Below are 21431 nucleotides of genomic sequence, written 5' to 3'. Positions count from 1 at the left end.
CCATCCCTCATGTGAGGCTCCGTCTGCATAACACGCAGAGCTATTATAATGGACAAAATGACAGACTCCTCCGCAGAACGTTACAGGCCACTGTCACTAAGCTAATGAGTGCATAGATGGTAAGTATTGTAGAACTCTAGAAAAGAAATAAAAAGCCATTAACAAGTTGTGTAGTTATACCTGTAGCTGATATTAACAAAGCACAAGGAAAACGTGAGTTAGTAGGTGTAGATTTTATTCAGTGACACAGCTGTGATCATATAGTAGTTACTCAGTAATAGTCACACCTACTTGTATTACAGCTATGGAGAAGTAATATGGGGCAGATACGCAATAGAAGACATCCAAAAGAGTATTCAAGTGGAGAGAACGTTTTCACTATATAATTTATCCATTATCTGATTTTTATTTTTTTAAACTTTTATTTTGTACAATCCAGATATCTGCAATAACAATACAAGTGACAGATTGAAGGCTCTAACCCAGAGTGCTGGGAAAACCCTGTACACAAAGAAACGGCAAAGCGACACGACCAGGATGCAGCACAGGCAGTGCACAGAGGAGAAAACATAGAAAGGAGCCATCAGGGCATAGCCCGGGGTGCGAAGGATCGGGATGCTAGAGAGGAGGGGACACAAACAAGATATGTACAAGCTATGGGCCACACAAGCACTGATCTGAGAAAATTGGCACCGGTGTGACCCAGACCCACCTCTTAAATCACATCTTCACTTGCTCCATACCAGCCATGGGCAATGCTGACTCTTTTTAAGAAATCGGAGCCATTATTCATATAAAAAAGGCATTGTTAGGTACAGCTGCAGTAAACAGTATTACTGCAAGTCACTTTCTACAATTGCTCCACAGCACCAGGGCACAAGCTCCTATTTGTTAGTAAGTACAAATTGGCACAATCTGCTGCTAAAAGATGCAACTGAAAGTCTATGAAAAATCATCAAAAAACATAAAAAAAATACGGATTTATTCAGTCCGCAAAGTTTTCTGACACTTGGATATCACAGGTCTCGCTTTAACATCTATTAAGCTTAATGGTGTTCTCCAGGAAATAGAGAAAACAAAAATGTACTTTTTTTTTTGTCTAAAGTGGCAAATATAAGGTTTTTAAAAATCTCTAAAGTCACATTTCTGAACACGAAACCGGTCCTAAACACACAGCAGGCCAGGTTGTGTGAACAGAGCTCTCCTATGAGACGAGGCAGGAGGAAATGTGTGTGCAAAGCTGAGAACACCTCAGCTGAAGCACAGGCAGCTACATCAGAAGTTGTGAGGAAAGATGAGACGGAGAGTGTGGAAGAGGTTTTCTAACTGTGTATACAAGCAGCACTTACACTGTAGGAAAACATTGCCCACAGCCTGCGTCCTGTCCGTCCCTCCGCTCTCCTCCTGACCTAGCTTCAGCAGAGAGATAATGCACACATTCCCCAGAGAAGGCAGGCAGTATCTAGTCACACAACCTGCCCCAGACGAGTGTTTAGAATGCCTTTTATGTTCAGTGATGTGATGGAAAACATTTTGAAAAACCTTATAAATTGCCCCCTAACAAAGGGAAATATATAACTGCAAGTGTCAGTTTAAAATAATGTATTTTTTTTAATGTATTAATTTTCTCCATTTCCCAGAGAACCCCTTTAATAACTGATGTGTACCTAGCGTATAAGAAAGACACCAGATAATAAAAATACCGCTTTGAGGGTGAAGTCACTATGGTCATAGTGCCAACAGGAACAGATGTAGACTCCGTAAGCAGAATAAACAGTCGTCAACCAGAACAATATAAAAAGTATACATAAGAAAAAGAAAGCTAGCATTTGTGAGGAGCGCAGGGCACTATAAGAAAGAACAGTGACTGGGGAGAAGGGGAAGAATAGGCCATGGTGCACTGTTAGCCCCTTTTTCTTGTAAAGCAACCTCAGTTTTCTTTACCGAGCTTTTCATTAACTACGTGCACCCTGCTACTTGTATAATGTCTGCATCCTGGTTCAGCCACCGCAACAGACAAGAACATGTCAGCACAAAGTTCCATTTAAGTTTATCACATTGATAGAGTTAAGTAGACACCAACTGGGTGCCCAAAAGTGCAAGAAATAAAAACTATACATAAAATTCTCATTCTCCAGTCTTACACGACACCATGCAGTTTGAGTGAGATGTGGTGGGCTGTGGCGATTCCCCGGGTACCCAACATCCCCTTAAAGATGATGAAACACACACTGCATCCACACACTGGGAATCTAAGAGATAAATAGACGCTTTGCTTTTTCTTTGAATGCATTTAGACAGCAGCGGACGCTCCGATGCAGACGGTCACATCTGACTGTTAGCAGGAGCAGCCGCTCTCAGTCACGGGCTGCTCAGGAGGCTTCTCCAGCTTGATGTCAATCACTGCAGGACACAGGTTAAGGGAATACTACTTGGTCTGAGGGAAATACAATTATTAGCAATATAGCTTGGGAATGTTCAGATAAACACTAACATTATCGAGAAGTTACCGCTAATAATAATTCACTATTAGCTTTTATTACACTCAATTCAATCCATGGCAAGCAACTGAAATAAAGCCACCAGTACATCTGGCAAATGTATCCTATCTAATCATGTGACAAGCATCAGCTATTAACCCGAGATCAGGCGACAGAAGCCGCTGATTATTGCCCTGTTGGGCCTCGTGACCAGTGGACTTAGCTCTCAGCTGGGAAACCTGCACACTGCCCCTCTTATCAATGACATAGTAATCACCCTACAAAGCAGCAGTGGATACAAAACAGTGTGTGTCACTACACACCGCCACCTGGAACAAAACCACGCCTTCACTTTGGCCAAGTGGTTTTCCCATGGCTGAAAAATAAAAATAAGATCTTGCAATGCCACACTGGTAACACAAATGTGAAATCAGCAGCAAGGACCTAACCTATTAAAATAACAGGGAGAAAAAAAAAAAAATCTACTATATACCGTAATTGTCTGAGGGTCACTTCCGTCTTTCTGTCTGTCCTTCTGTCTTTCTGTCTGTCACGGATATTCATTGGTCGCGGCCTCTGTCATGGAAATCCAAGTCGCTGATTGGTCGTGGGCGTTTTGCCACGACCAATCAGCGACGGGCACAGTCCGGCGGCAAAATGGCCGCTCCTTCCTCCCGCAGTCAGTGCCCGCTCCATAATCCCCTCCAGTCAGCCCTCACACAGGGTTAATGGCAGCGGTAACGGACCGTGTTATGCCACGGTGTAACGCACTCCGTTAACGCAGCTATTAACCCTGTGTGACCAACTTTTTACTATTGATGCTGCCTATGCAGCATCAATAGTAAAAAGATCTAATGTTACAAATAATAATAATAATAATAAAAAGGTTATTCTCACCTTCCGACGTCGCGGCTGTCCTCAGCAGTGCAAGCGGCAGGTTCCAGTGCCAAGGATGCTATGCGAGAAGGACCTGCCATGACGTCACGGTCATGTGACCGCGACGTCATCACAGGTCCTGCGCTCATACCAACCCTGGGACCGGAAGCTGCCGCGTGCACCGCACACAGGCGCCAGGACTTCAAGGGGCCTTCGGAAGGGGAGTATATGTTTATTTGCTATATACTACGTGGGCTATTTTACATACTGCGTGGGCTCTGCTATATACTACGTGGGCTATTTTACATACTGCGTGGGCTCTGTTATATACTACAACTCTGTGCTATATACTATGTAGCAGGGCAATATACAATGTGACTGTGCAACACACTACATAGCTGTGCAACACACTACATAGCTGTGCAACACACTACATAGCTGTGCAACACACTACATAGCTGTGCAACACACTACATAGCTGTGCAACACACTACATAGCTGTGCAACACACTACATAGCTGTGCAACACACTACATAGCTGTGCAACACACTACATAGCTGTGCAACACACTACATAGCTGTGCAACACACTACATAGCTGTGCAACACACTACATAGCTGTGCAACACACTACATAGCTGTGCAACACACTACATAGCTGTGCAACACACTACATAGCTGTGCAACACACTACATAGCTGTGCAACACACTACATAGCTGTGCAACACACTACATAGCTGTGCAACACACTACATAGCTGTGCAACACACTACATAGCTGTGCAACACACTACATAGCTGTGCAACACACTACATAGCTGTGCAACACACTACATAGCTGTGCAACACACTACATAGCTGTGCAACACACTACATAGCTGTGCAACACACTACATAGCTGTGCAACACACTACATAGCTGTGCAACACACTACATAGCTGTGCAACACACTACATAGCTGTGCAACACACTACATAGCTGTGCAACACACTACATAGCTGTGCAACACACTACATAGCTGTGCAACACACTACATAGCTGTGCAACACACTACATAGCTGTGCAACACACTACATAGCTGTGCAACACACTACATAGCTGTGCAACACACTACATAGCTGTGCAACACACTACATAGCTGTGCAACACACTACATACCTGTGCAACACACTACATACCTGTGCAATACACTACGTGGCTATGTTATATACTACGTGGCTGTGTTATATACTACGTAGCTCTGCTATATACTACGTACACTGTGTTACATACTACGTAGCTATGTTATATACTACGTCGGTTGTGTTATATACTACGTCACTGTGCAATATAGTACGTAGCCTGTGCTATATACTACCTACATATTCTAGAATACCTGATACGTTAGAATCGGGCCACCATCTAGTTATATATAAACACACATCTCCCTATTCCATAATTTGTCACCGAAGTAGAAAAGATAAAAGGGAGACAGTTCTTCCTTTAGCACTAAAGGAGGGTAAAATATATCAAAAGAAAAAAGGAATGTAGTCAGCTTACCGGTCTTAGACGAAATCCCCAGACCTGCCAACGCCCAGCACGGTTCGGGGTGAGCGCCCACAGCAAATGAAGACAAAAAGGGAAATTATCCAGCTGGAGGTGGAGGCAGTTCAGACTTTGTGAGACTTTATTAGACAACTAAAGCGATAAATAGTTCTTCAACAAGAAAAATCTTTACATAGCAAACACCTGGCACACCAGTGAGGAGGATCAACGCGTTGAAATGTGTTGATCCTCCTCACTGGTGTGCCAGGTGTTTGCTATGTAAAGATTTTTCTTGTTGAAGAACTATTTATCGCTTTAGTTGTCTAATAAAGTCTCACAAAGTCTGAACTGCCTCCACCTCCAGCTGGATCATTTCCCCTTTTGGTAAAATATATCAGCATAACCCCAAAGGTTAAGTGAGAACCAGATCTAGAAACATTATACACCTGTGAGGGCTGCATTATACTTGTATGGGGCTCCATTATACTCCTATGGGGTGTGCATCGTATTATATGGAGGACTATGGGATGTGCAGTGTACCATATGGAGGACTATATGGTGTGCATTATACAATATTGAGGACCATGGGGTGTTCATTATACTATATGGAGGACTATGGGGTACATTATACTATATGGAGGACTATAGAGTGTATTATATTATATGGAGGACTGTGGTGTGTGCATTATACTATGTGGAGGACTATGGGGTGCATAGTATATAGAGAACTATGGGGTGTGCACTATACTATGGAGGACTATGGGGTGCATTATACTATATGAAGGACAATAGGGTGTGCATTATTATAATAATAATAATAATTTTATTTATATAGAGCCAACATATTCCGCAACGCTTTACAAATTAAAACAATGTGGAGGACTATTGGGTGTGTAATATACTGTATGGAGCACATTTTACTATATGAGGATTATGAGGAGTGCATTATATATGAAGGACTATGGGATGTGCATTGTACCATATGGAGGACTATGGGATGTGCATTGTACCGTATGGAGGACTATGGGATGTGCATTGTACCGTATGGAGGACTATGGGGTGTGCATTATACAATATTGAGGACTATGGGGTACATTATACTTTATCAGGGGTGGGGAACCTCAGACCCCGGGGCCATTTACGGCCCTCGATGACCTTTTATCAGGCCCCCGAGCAGATTCTCAGGGACCACATTCTTGGGCAATTCTTGGGGAATTTTGATTGCCACCAGCTCAATGATTTCTTCTTGTTCTGTTAGTACACACATGCAGTGTTCACTACTGAACACAGACGGGCATGCAATGAATGATTACGTCCTGAAACCACTGCCAGAGTCCGGATGCACTTTGTGGGCGGAGTTTGTACGGCCCCGGAAGGATGGTATAAATATCCAAATGGCCCTTGGCAGAAAAAAAAAAAAAAAAGATTCCCCAACCCTGTACTGTATGGAGGACTATGGAGCGCATTATACTATATGGAGGACTGTGGGGTGTGCCTTATACTATATGGAGGACTATGGGGTGTACATTATACAATGTGGAGGACTATTGTTTGTGCATTATACTGTACGGAGCACTATGGGGCACATTTTACTATATGGAGGACCATGGGGAGTGCATTATTCTATATGGAGGACTATGGGGCACTTTATACTATATGGAGGCATTTAACCTTTGGGGTAGGGCTGGTATATTTTACCCTCCTTTAGTGCTATAGGAAGGACTGTCTAGCTTTCGTATCTCCCCTTTTATGCTGCGATGACAAGTTATGGAATAGGAATTGTCAGGGCCTTTTTAGGGAAAGTTGCCGTGGAGTGGGTGCGCCACAATGTCCTCCCATCCCCTTACTTAGGGTGCGAAACTCCGGAGGCAGGCAGATGGTCAGCACAGGTTGATTATAGGGTGTATCAGGGTATATCTACACAGCATCCCATTGGTGTTGATTAATGTGATTTTGTTATCACATTTGTGTGCAATATGTTGTGCATTGTCGGTCACTTTTTTTTTTTAGGAGATTTGAATAAAGTTATTATTTTAACACGTTAGGTGCCTTTATGATTTCACACCAATATAGATCTTACAACTCGATTTTCTCTACTCAGCAGCAAGTTGAAACCCAGAGCAGTGATGTCACTGGCCACATGCAATGGTGAACAATTCTAACCTGTAAAGGGAAAAATGTTTTTTGTTTTTTTTGACAGTTTAAGTGTATGTGCACAGCAGGGAATTTTCAGCTATTCACCATGTATTTGATTAGTAACACTGTGGTTAAAATTCCCGTCCAAACATTGCAGAGAAAATCCATAGCGTGAACTGACTGCCGCTGCACACCTGAAGTGAAATCCACCACACCCTCACAACAAAATCCCCAATGTACACAACATACTCTTACAGGGGTGGCCACTAAGTGGCAGAATACCCTAAAAACTATTGTGTACTGAGTAAAGTAAACAAATCCCTCACAGTGCTTACCTCTGTGCTACATGTTACGTCGTCCTATTACTCCTGAATCAGCGAGAATAATGTATGGATGAGTAGCTATGTCCATAAAAATTAAAATACCAGTAAAACATGAGGAAACTCGTCACAGCTTCCTCTGCAGATGCCGAAGTGCACAGATGCAGGATATTCTGCTGCCTGCAGCCGCATGCACCAAGAGCATGGAGCGAGGGAAGCACTTGTGTCACCACTCCCCCATCCTCATCATTTGAGTGGCATTACTACACTCACTACTTAATGTGCTGATAGGTAGCAGTGGGGCCTTAACATGCAGCACAGGTAAGAATGTGGGCGAGATTGCTTACGTCAGTACGCAATGGTTTATACTGGAGACATTTTTCCAGCGCACATCCAACCTTTCTAAGACAAAGCAACTCCAAAATATATATTACAAGCAGTCAGATGGTAGTAACAGGAGGATAGAGTAAACCACACAGAGGAGAAGGTAAACTGCAGCACTCACCTGTCATAAAAGGGACCAGGACAAAAGCACGCAGCTTGAGAAAAATGGCTGTTGTCCGGCTTTGTAGTGGTACACGTGCCTTACTGCGGTTTCATTTTTTTTTTTTTAAATAAAGTTGTGGAATTTATGACTGGCGAGTGCTGCAGTTTCCCTCTCTGTAAAGCTTTCGGACTGCTTGCAATAATAGTGAAATGTAGTGCAAAGCATTACTGAAGTCACTGAGGATAACTATGAGAGTGCCGGTATTCAGTCTATGGACGTTTTACAAAAGGATACTGTCTTCTTTACTCTTCTCTGGTGTGCTGTCCATACCAGGCAAAGCAGCAGCCACACGGCGGAAGAGCTGGAACATCACAACAAAGGGCACATGTTTTACACACAAATCTTTAACAGCAGCACATTTAAAAGGAACCAGATATGGGGTTAATCTGCAGGTTAAAAAAAAGTTATTAACCTGCCCAGTGCCTGCACTTACCCAAACACTGCAGGGAGAAAATAAATAAATAACTTTACCCCTCTCCCCCTCCAGCAGCGTTCCAGTTTTAGTCAGTGCTATGACTATACAGAGCCTGCTGTAACCGTGCCCTGGCCCTGACTGACAGCCAACCCTAATACAGAGCCACTGTCAGTCACGGCTGGGGGCGTGGTTACATCCGCCATGGTGACAGCGCCAGCCCAGCCCCATGGCTGAACCCAGAACGCTGCCGGGGAATAAAGTTCATTTTCTCCTGGCAGAATTCAGCTGAGCATGGGTGCCAGGTAGGTTAGTAGCACTATTAACCCAATATCTGCAGGTTAATAGCGTTTTTTTCTTGTGACAGGTTCCCTTTAACATTGTTAGATGGCTGACACAAGCAAGTTCTATAGTGCCTTGAAAAAGTTTTCATATCCTGGGAACTTTTTCACTTTTTTTTTTACAATACACCCACAAATTTAAACACATTTTTATTAGGATTTTACACGTGACGTACCAACATAAAGGAGCAAGAATTTGTGAAGTGTAAAAGGAAATTATACTTTGTTTTCTAATTTTAAAAATATATATCTGGAAATTGTGATGAGCATTTGTATTCAGCCCCCTGTAGTTGGATACCCTATAAATAAAATCCTGAGTGACCAATTTCCTCTAGAAGTAACAATTACGGTAGTCAATTTAATCCACTTGCGTGTGATTTATTCTCAGTATAACTACAGCCATTCTGTGAAGGCTTCAGGTTTGTTTGAGAACATTAGGGATCAAGCAGCATCATGAAAACCAAGGAACACACCAGACAGGTCAGGGCTAAAGTTGTGGAGAAGGGTAAAGTGGGGTTAGGTTATAAGAAAATAGCCCAAGCTCTGAACATCTCACGGAGCACTGTTCAATCCATCATCCAAAAATAAAAGGAGCATGGCACAAACGCCAAGACATGGCCGCCTACCAAACTGACATTCCAAGCGAGGACACCACTAACTAGAGAAGCAGCCAAGAGGCCCATGGTCACTCTACAGCACAGAATAACTATTTGTCGTATTCTCCATAAATCTGGCCTTTATGGAAGCGTGACAAAAAGAAAGCCAGTTTTTGAAAGCAACCCACTATTCCAGTTTGCAAAAAGCCATGTAGGGGAGACAGTGAGCATGTGGAAAAAGGTACTCTGGTCACATGAGACCAAAGAAGAACTTTATAGGCCAATTGCAAAACACTATATGTGGCAGAAAACTAAACACTGCACATCGCTCTGAAAACACCATCCCCTCATTGTCCAACGTGATGGCGGCGAGCATCATGATGTGTGAATGCTTTTCTTCAGCAGAGACACGGAAGCAGGCCAGTGATGAAGGGAAGACAGTTGGCGCTAAATACAGGGCAATCCTGGAGGAAAACCCGATAGAAGCTGCAGAACACTTGAGATCGGGGCATAGGTTCCCCTGCCAGCAGTATAACGACCCTAAACATACTGCTACAATGGAAAGGTTTTAGAGCAAAGCATAGTCATGTGTGTGAATGGCTCAGTCACAGTCCACACTGAAATTCCAAAATCCAGTTTATTCACTTAAATTCCTGTTCTGACAGCCTATCCCAAAAGAGCGTGTAACAGTGTTTGACAAGTGTGACCAACTTTTTACTATTGATGCTGCCTATAACGCATCAATAGTAAAAGATAGAATGCTAAAAATAATAAAAAAAAATAAAAAAAATGGTTATACTCACCTTCCGCAGACAGCCGATCTCCTCAGCAGCTTCCGTTCCTATAGATGGTGTGTGTGCAGGACCTTTGATGACGTCGCGGTCACATGATCGCGACATCACGGTCATGTGACCGCGACGTCATCGCAGGTCCTTCACACACACCATCTATAGGAACGGAAGCGGCCACGTCCACCGCTGAGAGGCGGGAAGGCTCCGGGGCCATCGAAGGTGAGTATATCAGGATTTTTTATTTTAATTTTTTTTTTTTTTTTTTAATTATATGGTGCCCAGTCCGTGGAGGAGAGAGTCTCCTCTCCTCCACCCTGGGTACCAACCGCACATGATCTGCTTACTTCCCGCATGGTGTGCACAGCCCCCTGCGGGAAGTAAGCAGATCAATGCATTCCTAGGTGTGCGGAATCCCCGCGATTCCACAAATTTAATGAACATGCTGCATTTTTTTCCGGAATGCGATTCCGCTCAGGAAAAAAATGCAGCATGTGCACAAAAAATGTGGATTGCATTCTATTAAATAGGATGCTTAATGTGAGCGTTTTCTTCGCGGTTTTATAGCGCTTTTATAGCGAAAAACAACCGCGAAAAATCTGCTACGTGTGCACACAGCCTAAAAAATTAATTTATTTTAGTTCTTCAATACAAAAAGTGAAACTCATTTTAGAGTCATTACAAACAGAGTGATCTGTTTCAAGGGTTTATTTCCGTTAATGTTGATTATGGCTTACAGCCAATGAAAACCAAAAAGTCATTACCTCAGTAAATTAGAATACTTTATAACACCAGCTTGAAAAAGGATTTTAAAATCCGAAATGTTGGCCAACTGAAATGTATGTTCAGTAAATGCACTGAATACTTGATCAGGGCTCCTTTTGCATCAAGTACTCCATCAATGTGGCGTGGCATGGAGGCGATCAGCCTCTGGCACTGCTGAGGTGTTATGGAAGCCCAGGTTGCTTTGATAGTAGCTTTCAGCTCATTTGCATTGTTGGGTCTGGTGTCTCATCTTCCTCTTGACAATACTCCATAGATTCTCTATGGGGTTATGGTCAGATGAGTTTGCTGGCCAATCGACAAACAGGCTCTCCATGCATGTGTTGTGACTGTCACACAGCCGCGACACATGCAGCTGTGGAGCCGAACAGCTGATCAGCTGGCGCGAACCAGGAAGCCGGGTTCCCTCTGCAGCTTATTCAGTAAGCACTACAGCAGCTTGCCTAATAAGCCCTGACCCGATCAAATTCACTCATCTCTACTCTCCCTCCAGACTCCGGGACCTTGATTTCCAAATGAAATGCAAAATTTACTTTCATCTGAACACAACACCTTGGATCACTGAGCAACAGTCCAGTTCTTTTTCTCCTTGGCCCAGGAGGGCTTCTGGTGTTGTCTATTGGTCATGCGTGGCTTGACACAAGGAATGCGACACTTGTAGCCCATGTCCTGGATACTTCTGTGTGTGGTGGCTCTTGAAGCAATGACTCCAGCAGCAGTCCACTCCTTGTGAATCTCCCCCAAATTTTTGAATGGCCTTTTCTCAACAATCCTTTCAAGGCTGCAGTTATCCCGGTTGCTTGTGCACCTTTTTCTACCACACTTTTTTCTTCTTCGTGGCTTACCCTCCTTGTGGAGTATGTCAATGACTGCCTTCTGGACATCTGTCAAGTCAGCAGTCTTCCCCATGATTGTGGAGCCTACTCCACAAGGGACCTTTTAAAATGCTTAGAAAGCCTTTGCAGGTTTTTAATTATTCTAATTTACTGAGATAATGACTTTTGGGTTTTCATTGGCTGTAAGCCATAATCAACATTAACAGAAATAAACACTTGAAATAAATCACTCTGTAATGACTATATACTATAGGAGTTTCCCTTTTTGCATTGAAGAAGTGAAATAAATTAACTTATCGATGATATTCTAGTTTAGTGAGAAGCACCTGTATACACTGCAATCGCTTCAGTAGAAGCAAGGGAACCTAAAGTGAAACAAATAAGGAGGCCGCTAATGGATTCCCATTGTGTCTGTATTCACTACTTTGCATATTTGTCTTGTATGCTGTACTTCGTTTAACTCCCAGCTTTGATATGGACAGTCAAGTTATAATTAATAATACATTGTAATGGATTGATAAAAACCTTTAAAATTTAGCTTGGTTGGTTTTCTGGAGCCTTGATATACATGCACACCCAAATGAAAGGGGTATACTTGTCCTGAATGAATCTATCGGCCTAAACCCATATATTTACTTGGATGGCTGATAATTGTCAAATCACAGGTCGGCATGTAGAAGGAGCTGATAAATCTGGTATTTTAGGTTTGTAATGTAGCAGTTTTGACCAGTTCATAATTTGGATATAACAACTCTACTACTAAATCAAACGCACATAACCGTAGGGATATGTCCACATCAGAAGATAAGAATGTTGTAGATCAGACCTGGGCAAAGTGCTGCTCGTGGGCCACATCCAGTCCACTGGAAACTCCAGTCTGGCCCATGGACGAGAAAGCCCAAGGGCTGAAACCAGTGGCCCATGGGTCACACCATACGTCGCATCCAGATTTCATCGTTATCTGCAGCCTCAGTCACATTGGTTGCAGTCCCTCATGTGGCCCACCGCCACTCTAGATGAAGTCATGGCTCATAGTCAGAAGGTGAAAGATATTGGAGAGGTGCAGAACTCACCTGCTTGACATTGTAGCCCGTTTTGGCACTAGTTTCGATGAACATGACACTGAGCTCCTTGGCTCTCTGCTCTCCCTCCTCGGTGGTAATTTGCCTATTTGTAAAGTAGCAAACACAAAAAGACTGTAAAATAAATTCAGAGAATCTCCATTTACTGCACAAGTGAACGAAGGGGGAACGGGAAACAGTCACAGTCGAGTAGTATTTATCAATGCTTCAGAGCACATTCACAGCACACAACATCGATGACTGCAGTAGACCTAGTGGCTCAGCATACATAGCAGATGACTGCCAGACTGCAGCACGCCTACTCCAAGAATCACACTCCTTGACAATGTACTTTGATGGCGGAAGAAGAGAGTGCCCGTAGCAAGAAGCGCTACTTATGGCCTCCAGCAGCAAGACACCTACCTGTGTGCCAAAACATCTTGCTTTAGTACTTGTTTCAATATACAAGACATTCAGTCCCCGAGATGTATCTTGCCCTCTGAACAGAAGCCTGTCTGTCTACAGCAATGGGACAAAACCAGATGAACGGAAATAAAAATCAGAGCAAATCAAAATGAAGAATGGAGAAATAAGAACCAATAAAGTAATACAAACTGAGAAAGTGAGCAAATGAAAAAAGGAAAAATGGGCAGTGCATAAATATATGACAAGACAATGGCAGCCCCACTATATAAAAGGCTATGGACACCTACTGTACTTAACATGCAAAAAAAAAAAAAAATTTACAGATGTCAGTGGCTATTGTTAGCGAAAAGAACATTTGACTTAAAGAAGCACTCCTCCAGCAATGAAACCATTATCCTCCTAATATATTGCAGTCATCATATTATATATGTACCTACAATTGCTCATTTTGCCTTTCTACCCAGATAATTCTTAATGTTTTCCATTAGGTCTATGACATCACGTGATTAAAGGGAACCTGTCAGCAGGATTGTGCACAGTAACCTACAGTGTCAGGTCGGCGCCGTTATACTGATTATAATGATACCGGGGTGATGAAATCTGTCTTGTGCCTGTTTCTTAATCTTTATTTTTTAGTTTTGAGTTAACTGGATTCTCGTGCCCATAATGCAGACTGCTGACAGGTCACTGCTCCCTCAGTGACCTGCCCCCTAGTTGGCATAATGAATACCTAACATATTGAATAAAAAATACCCACACTTCTGCAGGTAGGTGCTGGCTGTGTCACCTGCGCTGCAGCATAATCGCATGTGTACTTTGCACTTATTCCCTTTTGCAGATTTACTTGAGTGAGGGTTTTTTTTTTTTTTTTTTTTTAAAAAGGTCATTTTGAAAATAGCTCCCGGGTTGCCTGCGCGGCAGCAGCAGCAATCGGTTTGTAAAGCGATCTGATAGCTGCTCTGTTGCGCAGGCGCCTCCATCTTGCTGGAGAAAATAAAAATCTTCCACCAAGATGGCGCCGCCCGCGCATGCGTAATAGTAGCTGCTAAGTTCTGGTAACAATTTTCAAAATATATATTTATTTTTTTTACCTCGCTGCCTTGAACTTTATTTTTTTCTTTTGCATATGAGGAAAAAAAACAGATGCCAGACAGATGGTAAAAAAATGGACAGCCTGTCCAACAATGGATGAAAATTGTTCCTTTCTTCCTTAAGCGAAAAAAATAAAAATTCTGAACTGAATAAGGTCTTAGGTTGAGAGACGCAAGGGAGAATGCAGACCATTAATGCCTACAAGCAAAGTTTTGTAATAGTAAAGTGAGTGTCTTACATTCTGCAGCATCAAAATCGTAGGACACTTCACTTTTAGAAAGTTACTTAAATTTTGAACTAAGGAACTAAATGAACAAGTAAAGAAAAAACAAAAGCATAGTAAAACAAAAGGCTAGGATGAGAAATAAAACTACGAACATGATAATTTAAAGTAACTATGGAGATCGAAGCTGAAAGTCACCTATGACTAAACAGATGATTAGTTCCATACTACATATGTACTTGTACATAACATTTGTAACCTATGTTTTATGGGGAAGGTGGTCTTTTCCCTCTCCAAGATGTTTAGTATCACCCCCCCCCCCCTCCCCAAGGAGGCTGTTGGAGTGGAGCAATGAAAATGGGACGATATATGGCTCACATTGTTGCCTATATAGCATTATAGGATGTATTGGCAGCAAGAAAAGAAAAAAAGAACACCCAAAGTAAGAGCAAACACCACACCTGGAAGAGTCAGAAAGATTGCATCCATATCCATGGCTTTTTCTATCAAACACCCATCATTCACATATTTTGTGACAAAGGGATGGCGTTAAATCAGAAAAAGCAAAAATAATAAGAAATTTGTTCTGCAGTTTACTATAAAAAGATCGCCACGTGTCCAGTTTAAACCTTTACTTGCTCCAAATGTAATGTGTGAATAGCTCGTCACTGAATGCATCTTGCATATACCGTATCTCCGAGCGCCTGCTGGACAGTCATGGACAGGGGGCCACCGATCATGGACCCTTTACAATTAGAATCTGTGCTTTAAGACAATAGAGCAGGTCTATTAATTTGGTGTTATCTGCAGACTAGACAGTGTGAAGATGTAGCAAAATTGGCACAGAGGCGCATGCTGGAGGCAGAATTCATATGCCCCACTGCTGTATCTAGAGGGACTGAAAGCTTAAAACCTGCATTATAGAAAAAACACATACAAGGCTAGAAGACTGGTCCTAAAATCCAATAATGGTCCTGTATGTCAGCAGGCCGGTGAGCTTGCCCTCCTGGCCAGGTGCCGTTACCTCTTATCAGCCAGATCCGTTTTATTCCCCACCAGCATGATTATTACATCACTTCCTCTCTCTGTCCGAACGTCATCTATCCATTTGGATGTTTGTTGGAAGGAGTTTAGATCTGAAGTCAAAATAAAACATTGTACTGAGGTTAGCATTTTACAAATTTTACCCAATGTGTATAATCCATACACAGCCGACACATGAAAAAGCCATAATGAGGACTTAAAGGGGTTGTGTACTACTAGGGCAGGCCCACCTCACTATGAATGCTTGCCCCATTAAAATAGAAACACCTATACTTTCCTCTCATGCTGGCGCTCGCGTAAGGTTGTCACGTGAGCCCTGCACCCAATCAGCGCTGGCCTCACTCAGGAGGAAGTGAGCGGTCGGCTGCAGCTCTCCCTTCCCGATTACTTGAACGTCCGTAGACGGGGATAATGAGGCCAGCACTGCTTGGGTGCAGGGCTCATGTGGCATAACCTCACAAGCCCCAGGAAAGCCAGTGCCGACACCTCTAGAACCACATCAGTACCAGAGATAAGTATAGGAGATATTAACTTAACATTCGCAGAGTGTGAAAGTTATCCTATTATTGAAAGTCCCCTTTAAAGGGGTTGCTCCCTTTCATTGAACATTTCCCCAAGCTGCAGACTTTTCTTAAGAAAATCTGTTCTGTATTCACCGTCCCCAGGTTCACTGAGGAGTCTCCGCTGTTGCTCCCAGTGTATGGCAATGGCTGCAGTGCTGACACCTTAGAGAGGTGTTCCCATGTAAACAGAACGCCCTGCTCAGAGCCGCCAAGCTCACCAATTGGCAGCACCGCAGTCACTGCCAGCACCACCGTCAATGCCAGACATCAGGAGCAACAGCGAAACTCACCAATGGACCCAGGGCAGGTGAGTACCACACAGTTCCTTCATTTTATAATAGCACACAGGTATTCATTTTAAGTGTAATATAGATACATTCATTCCTACAATCCATAGTGAACCCGGAAACCCAAACGTTCATGCAATAAAATTCACCAGTTTCAATGGAGGCGCTCAAAGTAAATTGTGAAATAGCAGATTGAAAAAAAAAAAAAAAAAAAAAAATCAATAAACAAAACACGCACGGAAAAATATAAATGCTACATTGTGAATCAAAATAGGCCAGGTCTTTAAAAGGGAACGTGTCATTATAAAATGACCTATTGTTTTTATGTGAAAAAAATAAATAAATTATATATATACATACATACATACAATATCCTACCGCAGGGTATGTGCACACAGTGCAGATTTGCCTGTGGAATCTTCTGTCTGTGCGGATTCTGCATCTCAGAAAACGCGGGTCAAAATCTGTATTTTTTTTATGAGTTTTTGGCTTTTGTTGCAGAATTTACTGCGGATTTCATGCGTTTTTACCCCTGCGGATTTCTATTATGAAAATCCAGTTAGTATGCCCAAAATCAATGATTGTTGACAGGGGCAGACAAAAATAACCACTTGCCAAATACTATAAAAATAGTGTAGTTACTTACCGATAACGGTATTTCTCAGAGCCCATGACAGCACTACCAGAGAGGGAATCCGCCCTTCAGGGACAGGAAACCTACAGGATAAAAAGGGCGGTACCTCTCTCCTGCGTCAGTTTGGTTTACAGAGCATCAGAGGTCCTCCAGGTTAGTGACAACAAGAAATATACATTTTTAGCAACATACTTATGAAGATTACACCGTGTCTAAATCAAACACACACTTCGTATAATAAGGTGCTCACCTCACGCGTGATAAGGGGGGAAATAAGCAGGTGCTGTCATGGGCTCTGAGAAACACCGTTAATCGGTAAGTAACTACACTATTCTCAGTCGCCCATGACAGCACTACCAGAGAGAATTGCAGAGATTATTGCTTTAGGGAGGGACCACAGCCTGCAAGACTCTTCTTCCGAAGGTTAAGTCAGACGAAGAGGCTAGGTCTAAGGGTACCATCACACATTGAAATTTCCATCGCTACGACGTTACGATTCGTGACGTTCTAGCGATATCGTTACGATATCGCTGTGTCTGACACGCTACTGCGATCAGACACCCTGCTGAGAATCGTACGTCGTAGCAGATCGTTTGGAACTTTCTTTCGTCGCTTGATCACCCGCTGACATCGCTGGATCGTTGTGTGTGACAGCGATCCAGCGATGTCTTCGCTTGTAACCAGGGTAAACATCGGGTAACTAAGCGCAGGGCCGCGCTTAGTAACCCGATGTTTACCCTGGTTACAAGCGTAAACGTAAAAAAACAAACCGTACATACTCACCCGTCGGTGTCCTTCAGGTCCCTTGCCGTCTGCTTCCTGCTCTGAGTGCCGGCCGGAAAGTGAGAGCAGAGCGCAGCGGTGCTGCGATCTGCTCTCACTGTACGGCTGCACTCAGAGCAGGAAGCAGACGGCAAGGGACCTGAAGGACACCGACGGGTGAGTATGTACTGTTTGTTTTTTTACGTTTACGCTGGTAACCAGGGTAAACATCGGGTTACTAAGCGCGGCCCTGCGCTTAGTTACCCGATGTTTACCCTGGTTACCCGGGGACTTCGGGCATCGCTCCAGCGCCGTGATTGCAACGTGTGACCGCAGTCTACGACGCTGGAGCGATGATCATACGACGCTGCGACGTCACGAATCGTGCCGTCGCAGCGATGAAAATTTCAATGTGTGACGGTACCCTTAGCGATAGTGCCTAAAGAAGGTTGAAGGTGTTGACCAGGTGGCCGCTTTACAGATTTTATCTATTGGTACCTCCGACCTTTCGGCCCAGGAGGTCGCCATAGCCCTTGTAGAGTGTGCCTTGAGCCCTTCAGGCACTGCGTTTCCCGTGGATGAGTATGCCAGGGCTATCGCATCAGTAACCCAGCGAGCTATAGTGCTTTTGGAGGCTTTGAGTCCTTTTCTAGGTCCCTGAAAACAGACAAAAAGAGACCCTTCCTTCCTACACTGTCGGGAGGATTCTAGGTAATGTATTAAACACCTTCTCACATCTAAAGTGTGGAATTTTTCCTCTTTTTGATTTTTCGGGTTTGGACAGAAGGAAAGAAGGAAGGATTATTTCCTGGGACCTATGGAAATTGGAAGCAACTTTGGGTAGATAAGCAGGGTCTGTTCTTAATATTACCCTATCCTCCATGATTTGAGTACCGAATCCTTGAGGGTTCCCTTGTCAGGGACAGGAAACAAAACTGACGCAGGAGAGCGGTACCGCCCTTTTTATCCTGTAGGTTTCCTGTCCCTGAAGGGCGGATTCCCTCTCTGGTAGTGCTGTCATGGGCGACTGAGAAATTGCAAAATTTTCTTAAACATTTTAGAAATAAGGATTTTTGTGTACTCACCGTAAAATCCTTTTCTCCGAGCCATTCATTGGGGGACACAGACCGTGGGTGTATGCTGCTGCCACTAGGAGGCTGACACTAAGTGATACAAAGAAAGTTCGCTCCTCCCCTGCAGTATACACCCTCCTGCTGGCTCTTCTTTGTATCACTTAGGGTACCGTCTCACATTGGCACTTTGATCGCTACGACGGCACGATCCGTGACGTTCCTGCGATATCCATACGATATCGCTGTGTCTGACACGCAGCGGCGATCAGGGACCCCGCTGAGAATCGTACGTCGTAGCAGATCGTTTGAAACTTTATTTCGTCGCTGGATCTCCCGCTGTCATCGCTGGATTGGTGTGTGTGACACCGATCCAGCGATGCGTTCGCTTGTAACCAGGGTAAACATCGGGTTACTAAGCACAGGGCCGCGCTTAGTAACCCGATGTTTACCCTGGTTACCATCGTAAATGTAAAAAAAAAAACAAAACAGTACATACTTACATTCCGGTGTCCGTCAGGTCCCTGGCCGTCTGCTTCCCTGCACTGACTGTGAGCGCCGGCCGTAAAGTGAAAGCAGAGCACAGCGGTGACGTCACCGCTCTGCTTTGGCCGGCGCTTACACAGGATGCAGAGGAGTGCAGGGAAGCGGACGCAGGCACCGGAATGTGAGTATGTGTTTTTTTTATTTTACGTTTACGCTGGTAACCAGGGTAAACATCGGGTTACTAAGCGCGGCCCTGCGCTTAGTAACCCGATGTTTACCCTGGTTACCCGGGGACCTCGGCATCGTTGGTCGCTGGAGAGCTGTCTGTGTGACAGCTCTCCAACGACCACACAACGACTTACCAACGATCACGGCCAGGTCGTATCGCTGGTCGTGATCGTTGGTAAATCGTTTTATGTAACGGTACCCTTAGTGTCAGCCTCCTAGTGGCAGCAGCATACACCCACGGTCTGTGTCCCCCAATGAGGCGAAGGAGAAATACATATATTCACTTAGACAATTTAACAAGATGCCTCTTGTGTGAGGGAGGCCTGCCAGAACAATCCACAAAAGTAATATTGAAAAAATACAGACGTCCTTGTGGACTTATACAAGACAATGCCCATTTAGCCTGTCTATAGGTTCACATATCATATAGATCTAGACTTCATTTGTTGGGCTCAGCAATGTCCTTATGAGGCATAACATGCAATGAAGTGAAATCAGGGTACCAGTGCCCAGATAAATATATTATAAGATTATTAATCTAAAAAGGGACCGCCGAACAATCCTTATCAGGTGTATAAAGACAAAAAAACATAGTAAATTTTACCTATAGAGAGGGGAATCCTAGAGCAGAGTCCAGTGTGTGATTGCAGGTTCTGGCCATGCTTCCCTCCACCTTTTCTATTATGGAATGGGTGAGAAACGCTGCAGATCCGCACAGAAAATTGACATGGTCCTTCTTTTAATCCGCTGCGTTTAACGTGCAGAATTTTCTGCACCATTAGCACAGCATTTTTTTTCCCACTGATTTACATTGTACTGTAAATCACTTGCAGATCTGCAGCGTTTCTGCACGGTAAAAAACGCTGCGGATCCGCAGGAAATCTGCAATGTGTGCACATAGCCCTACAGCCACAGGTGTTTGTCGTGCTGTCAAGCAGATTACAGAGTGGGAAACACCCGGTGTTCAGGGTGCCAAATCCAAACAGTATGGCTACTTTCACAATGGCGTTAAATGCAATACGTCGCAATGCGTCGTTTTGCCGAAAAAACGCATCCTGCAAAAGTGCTTGCAGGATGCGTTTTTTCTGCATTGACTAACATTAGCGACGCATTTGCGACGCATTGACACACGTCGCAACCGTCGTGCGACGGTTGCGCCGTGCTGTGGCGGACCGTCGGGAGCAAAAAACGTTACATGTAACGTTTTTTGCTCCCGACAGTCCGCTTTTTCTGACCGCGCATGCGCGGCCGGAACTCCGCCCCCACCTCCCCGCACCTCACAATGGGGCAGCGGATGCGCTGGAAAAATGCATCCGCTGCCCCCGTTGTGCGGCGGAGACAACGCTAGCGTCGGGAACCTCGGCCCGACGCACCGCGACGTGAAAGAAGCCTAACACGGACATCCTGGAGAAGTCAGTGTTCAGGGTCAGTACTCGGTACGGACCCCAAACTTTACTGCTCGTGGCCAGTTTGAAAACGGCAAGATTCTATCTATATATAATAGATAGATAGATAGATAGATAAGGGGTACTACCGTTTCTAACTTCCGTCTGTCTGTCGCGGAAATCCCAGGTCGCTGATTGGTCGCGGCCGGCTGGGCTGTGCTATATACTGCGTGGGCTGAGCTATATACTACTATACATATTCTAGAATACCTGATGCGTTAGAATCGGGCCACCATCTAGTTTTTTAATAAAGATTGATATGAATAAATAACTTCCATAGTTTTATAGTTATTTTTTGTAATACAAAAGCCTGATTTAACAGTAGATCATTTTCTAATGACAGATTACCTTTAAAACCCCTTCAGGACTTGGCAAATTTTCACTTTTGTGCCCTTTTCAAATTCTTTTCCAAGAGTCATAACATTAATTTTTCCATTGACATAAGGGCCTGTTTTTTTGCACGGTAGGGTG

General features: G+C 43.8%; 1 protein-coding gene across 2 annotated transcripts in view; it reads right to left on the bottom strand.

Moving 5' to 3' along the window:
• Nucleotides 1-218: 218 nt before the first annotated feature.
• RAB41 (RAB41, member RAS oncogene family) overlaps nt 219-21431 on the bottom strand; it is a 35680-nt gene continuing 14467 nt past the window's right edge. For both annotated transcript variants that reach the window (XM_077284955.1, XM_077284954.1), the window contains exons 5-8: nt 15466-15577; nt 12713-12806; nt 8118-8184; nt 219-2403 (exon numbers count right to left, since the gene is read on the bottom strand). In XM_077284955.1, coding sequence (XP_077141070.1) covers nt 2339-2403; nt 8118-8184; nt 12713-12806; nt 15466-15577 — 338 coding nt within the window. In that variant the 3' untranslated portion in view covers nt 219-2338. The remainder of the gene's footprint in view (nt 2404-8117; nt 8185-12712; nt 12807-15465; nt 15578-21431) is intronic.

The sequence above is a fragment of the Ranitomeya variabilis genome, chromosome 2 (genome assembly GCF_051348905.1).
Source record: "Ranitomeya variabilis isolate aRanVar5 chromosome 2, aRanVar5.hap1, whole genome shotgun sequence".
Classification (NCBI taxonomy): domain Eukaryota; kingdom Metazoa; phylum Chordata; class Amphibia; order Anura; family Dendrobatidae; genus Ranitomeya; species Ranitomeya variabilis.
Note: the sequence above shows the minus strand (reverse complement) of the source record. Positions and strands in the feature narration are given on the sequence as shown.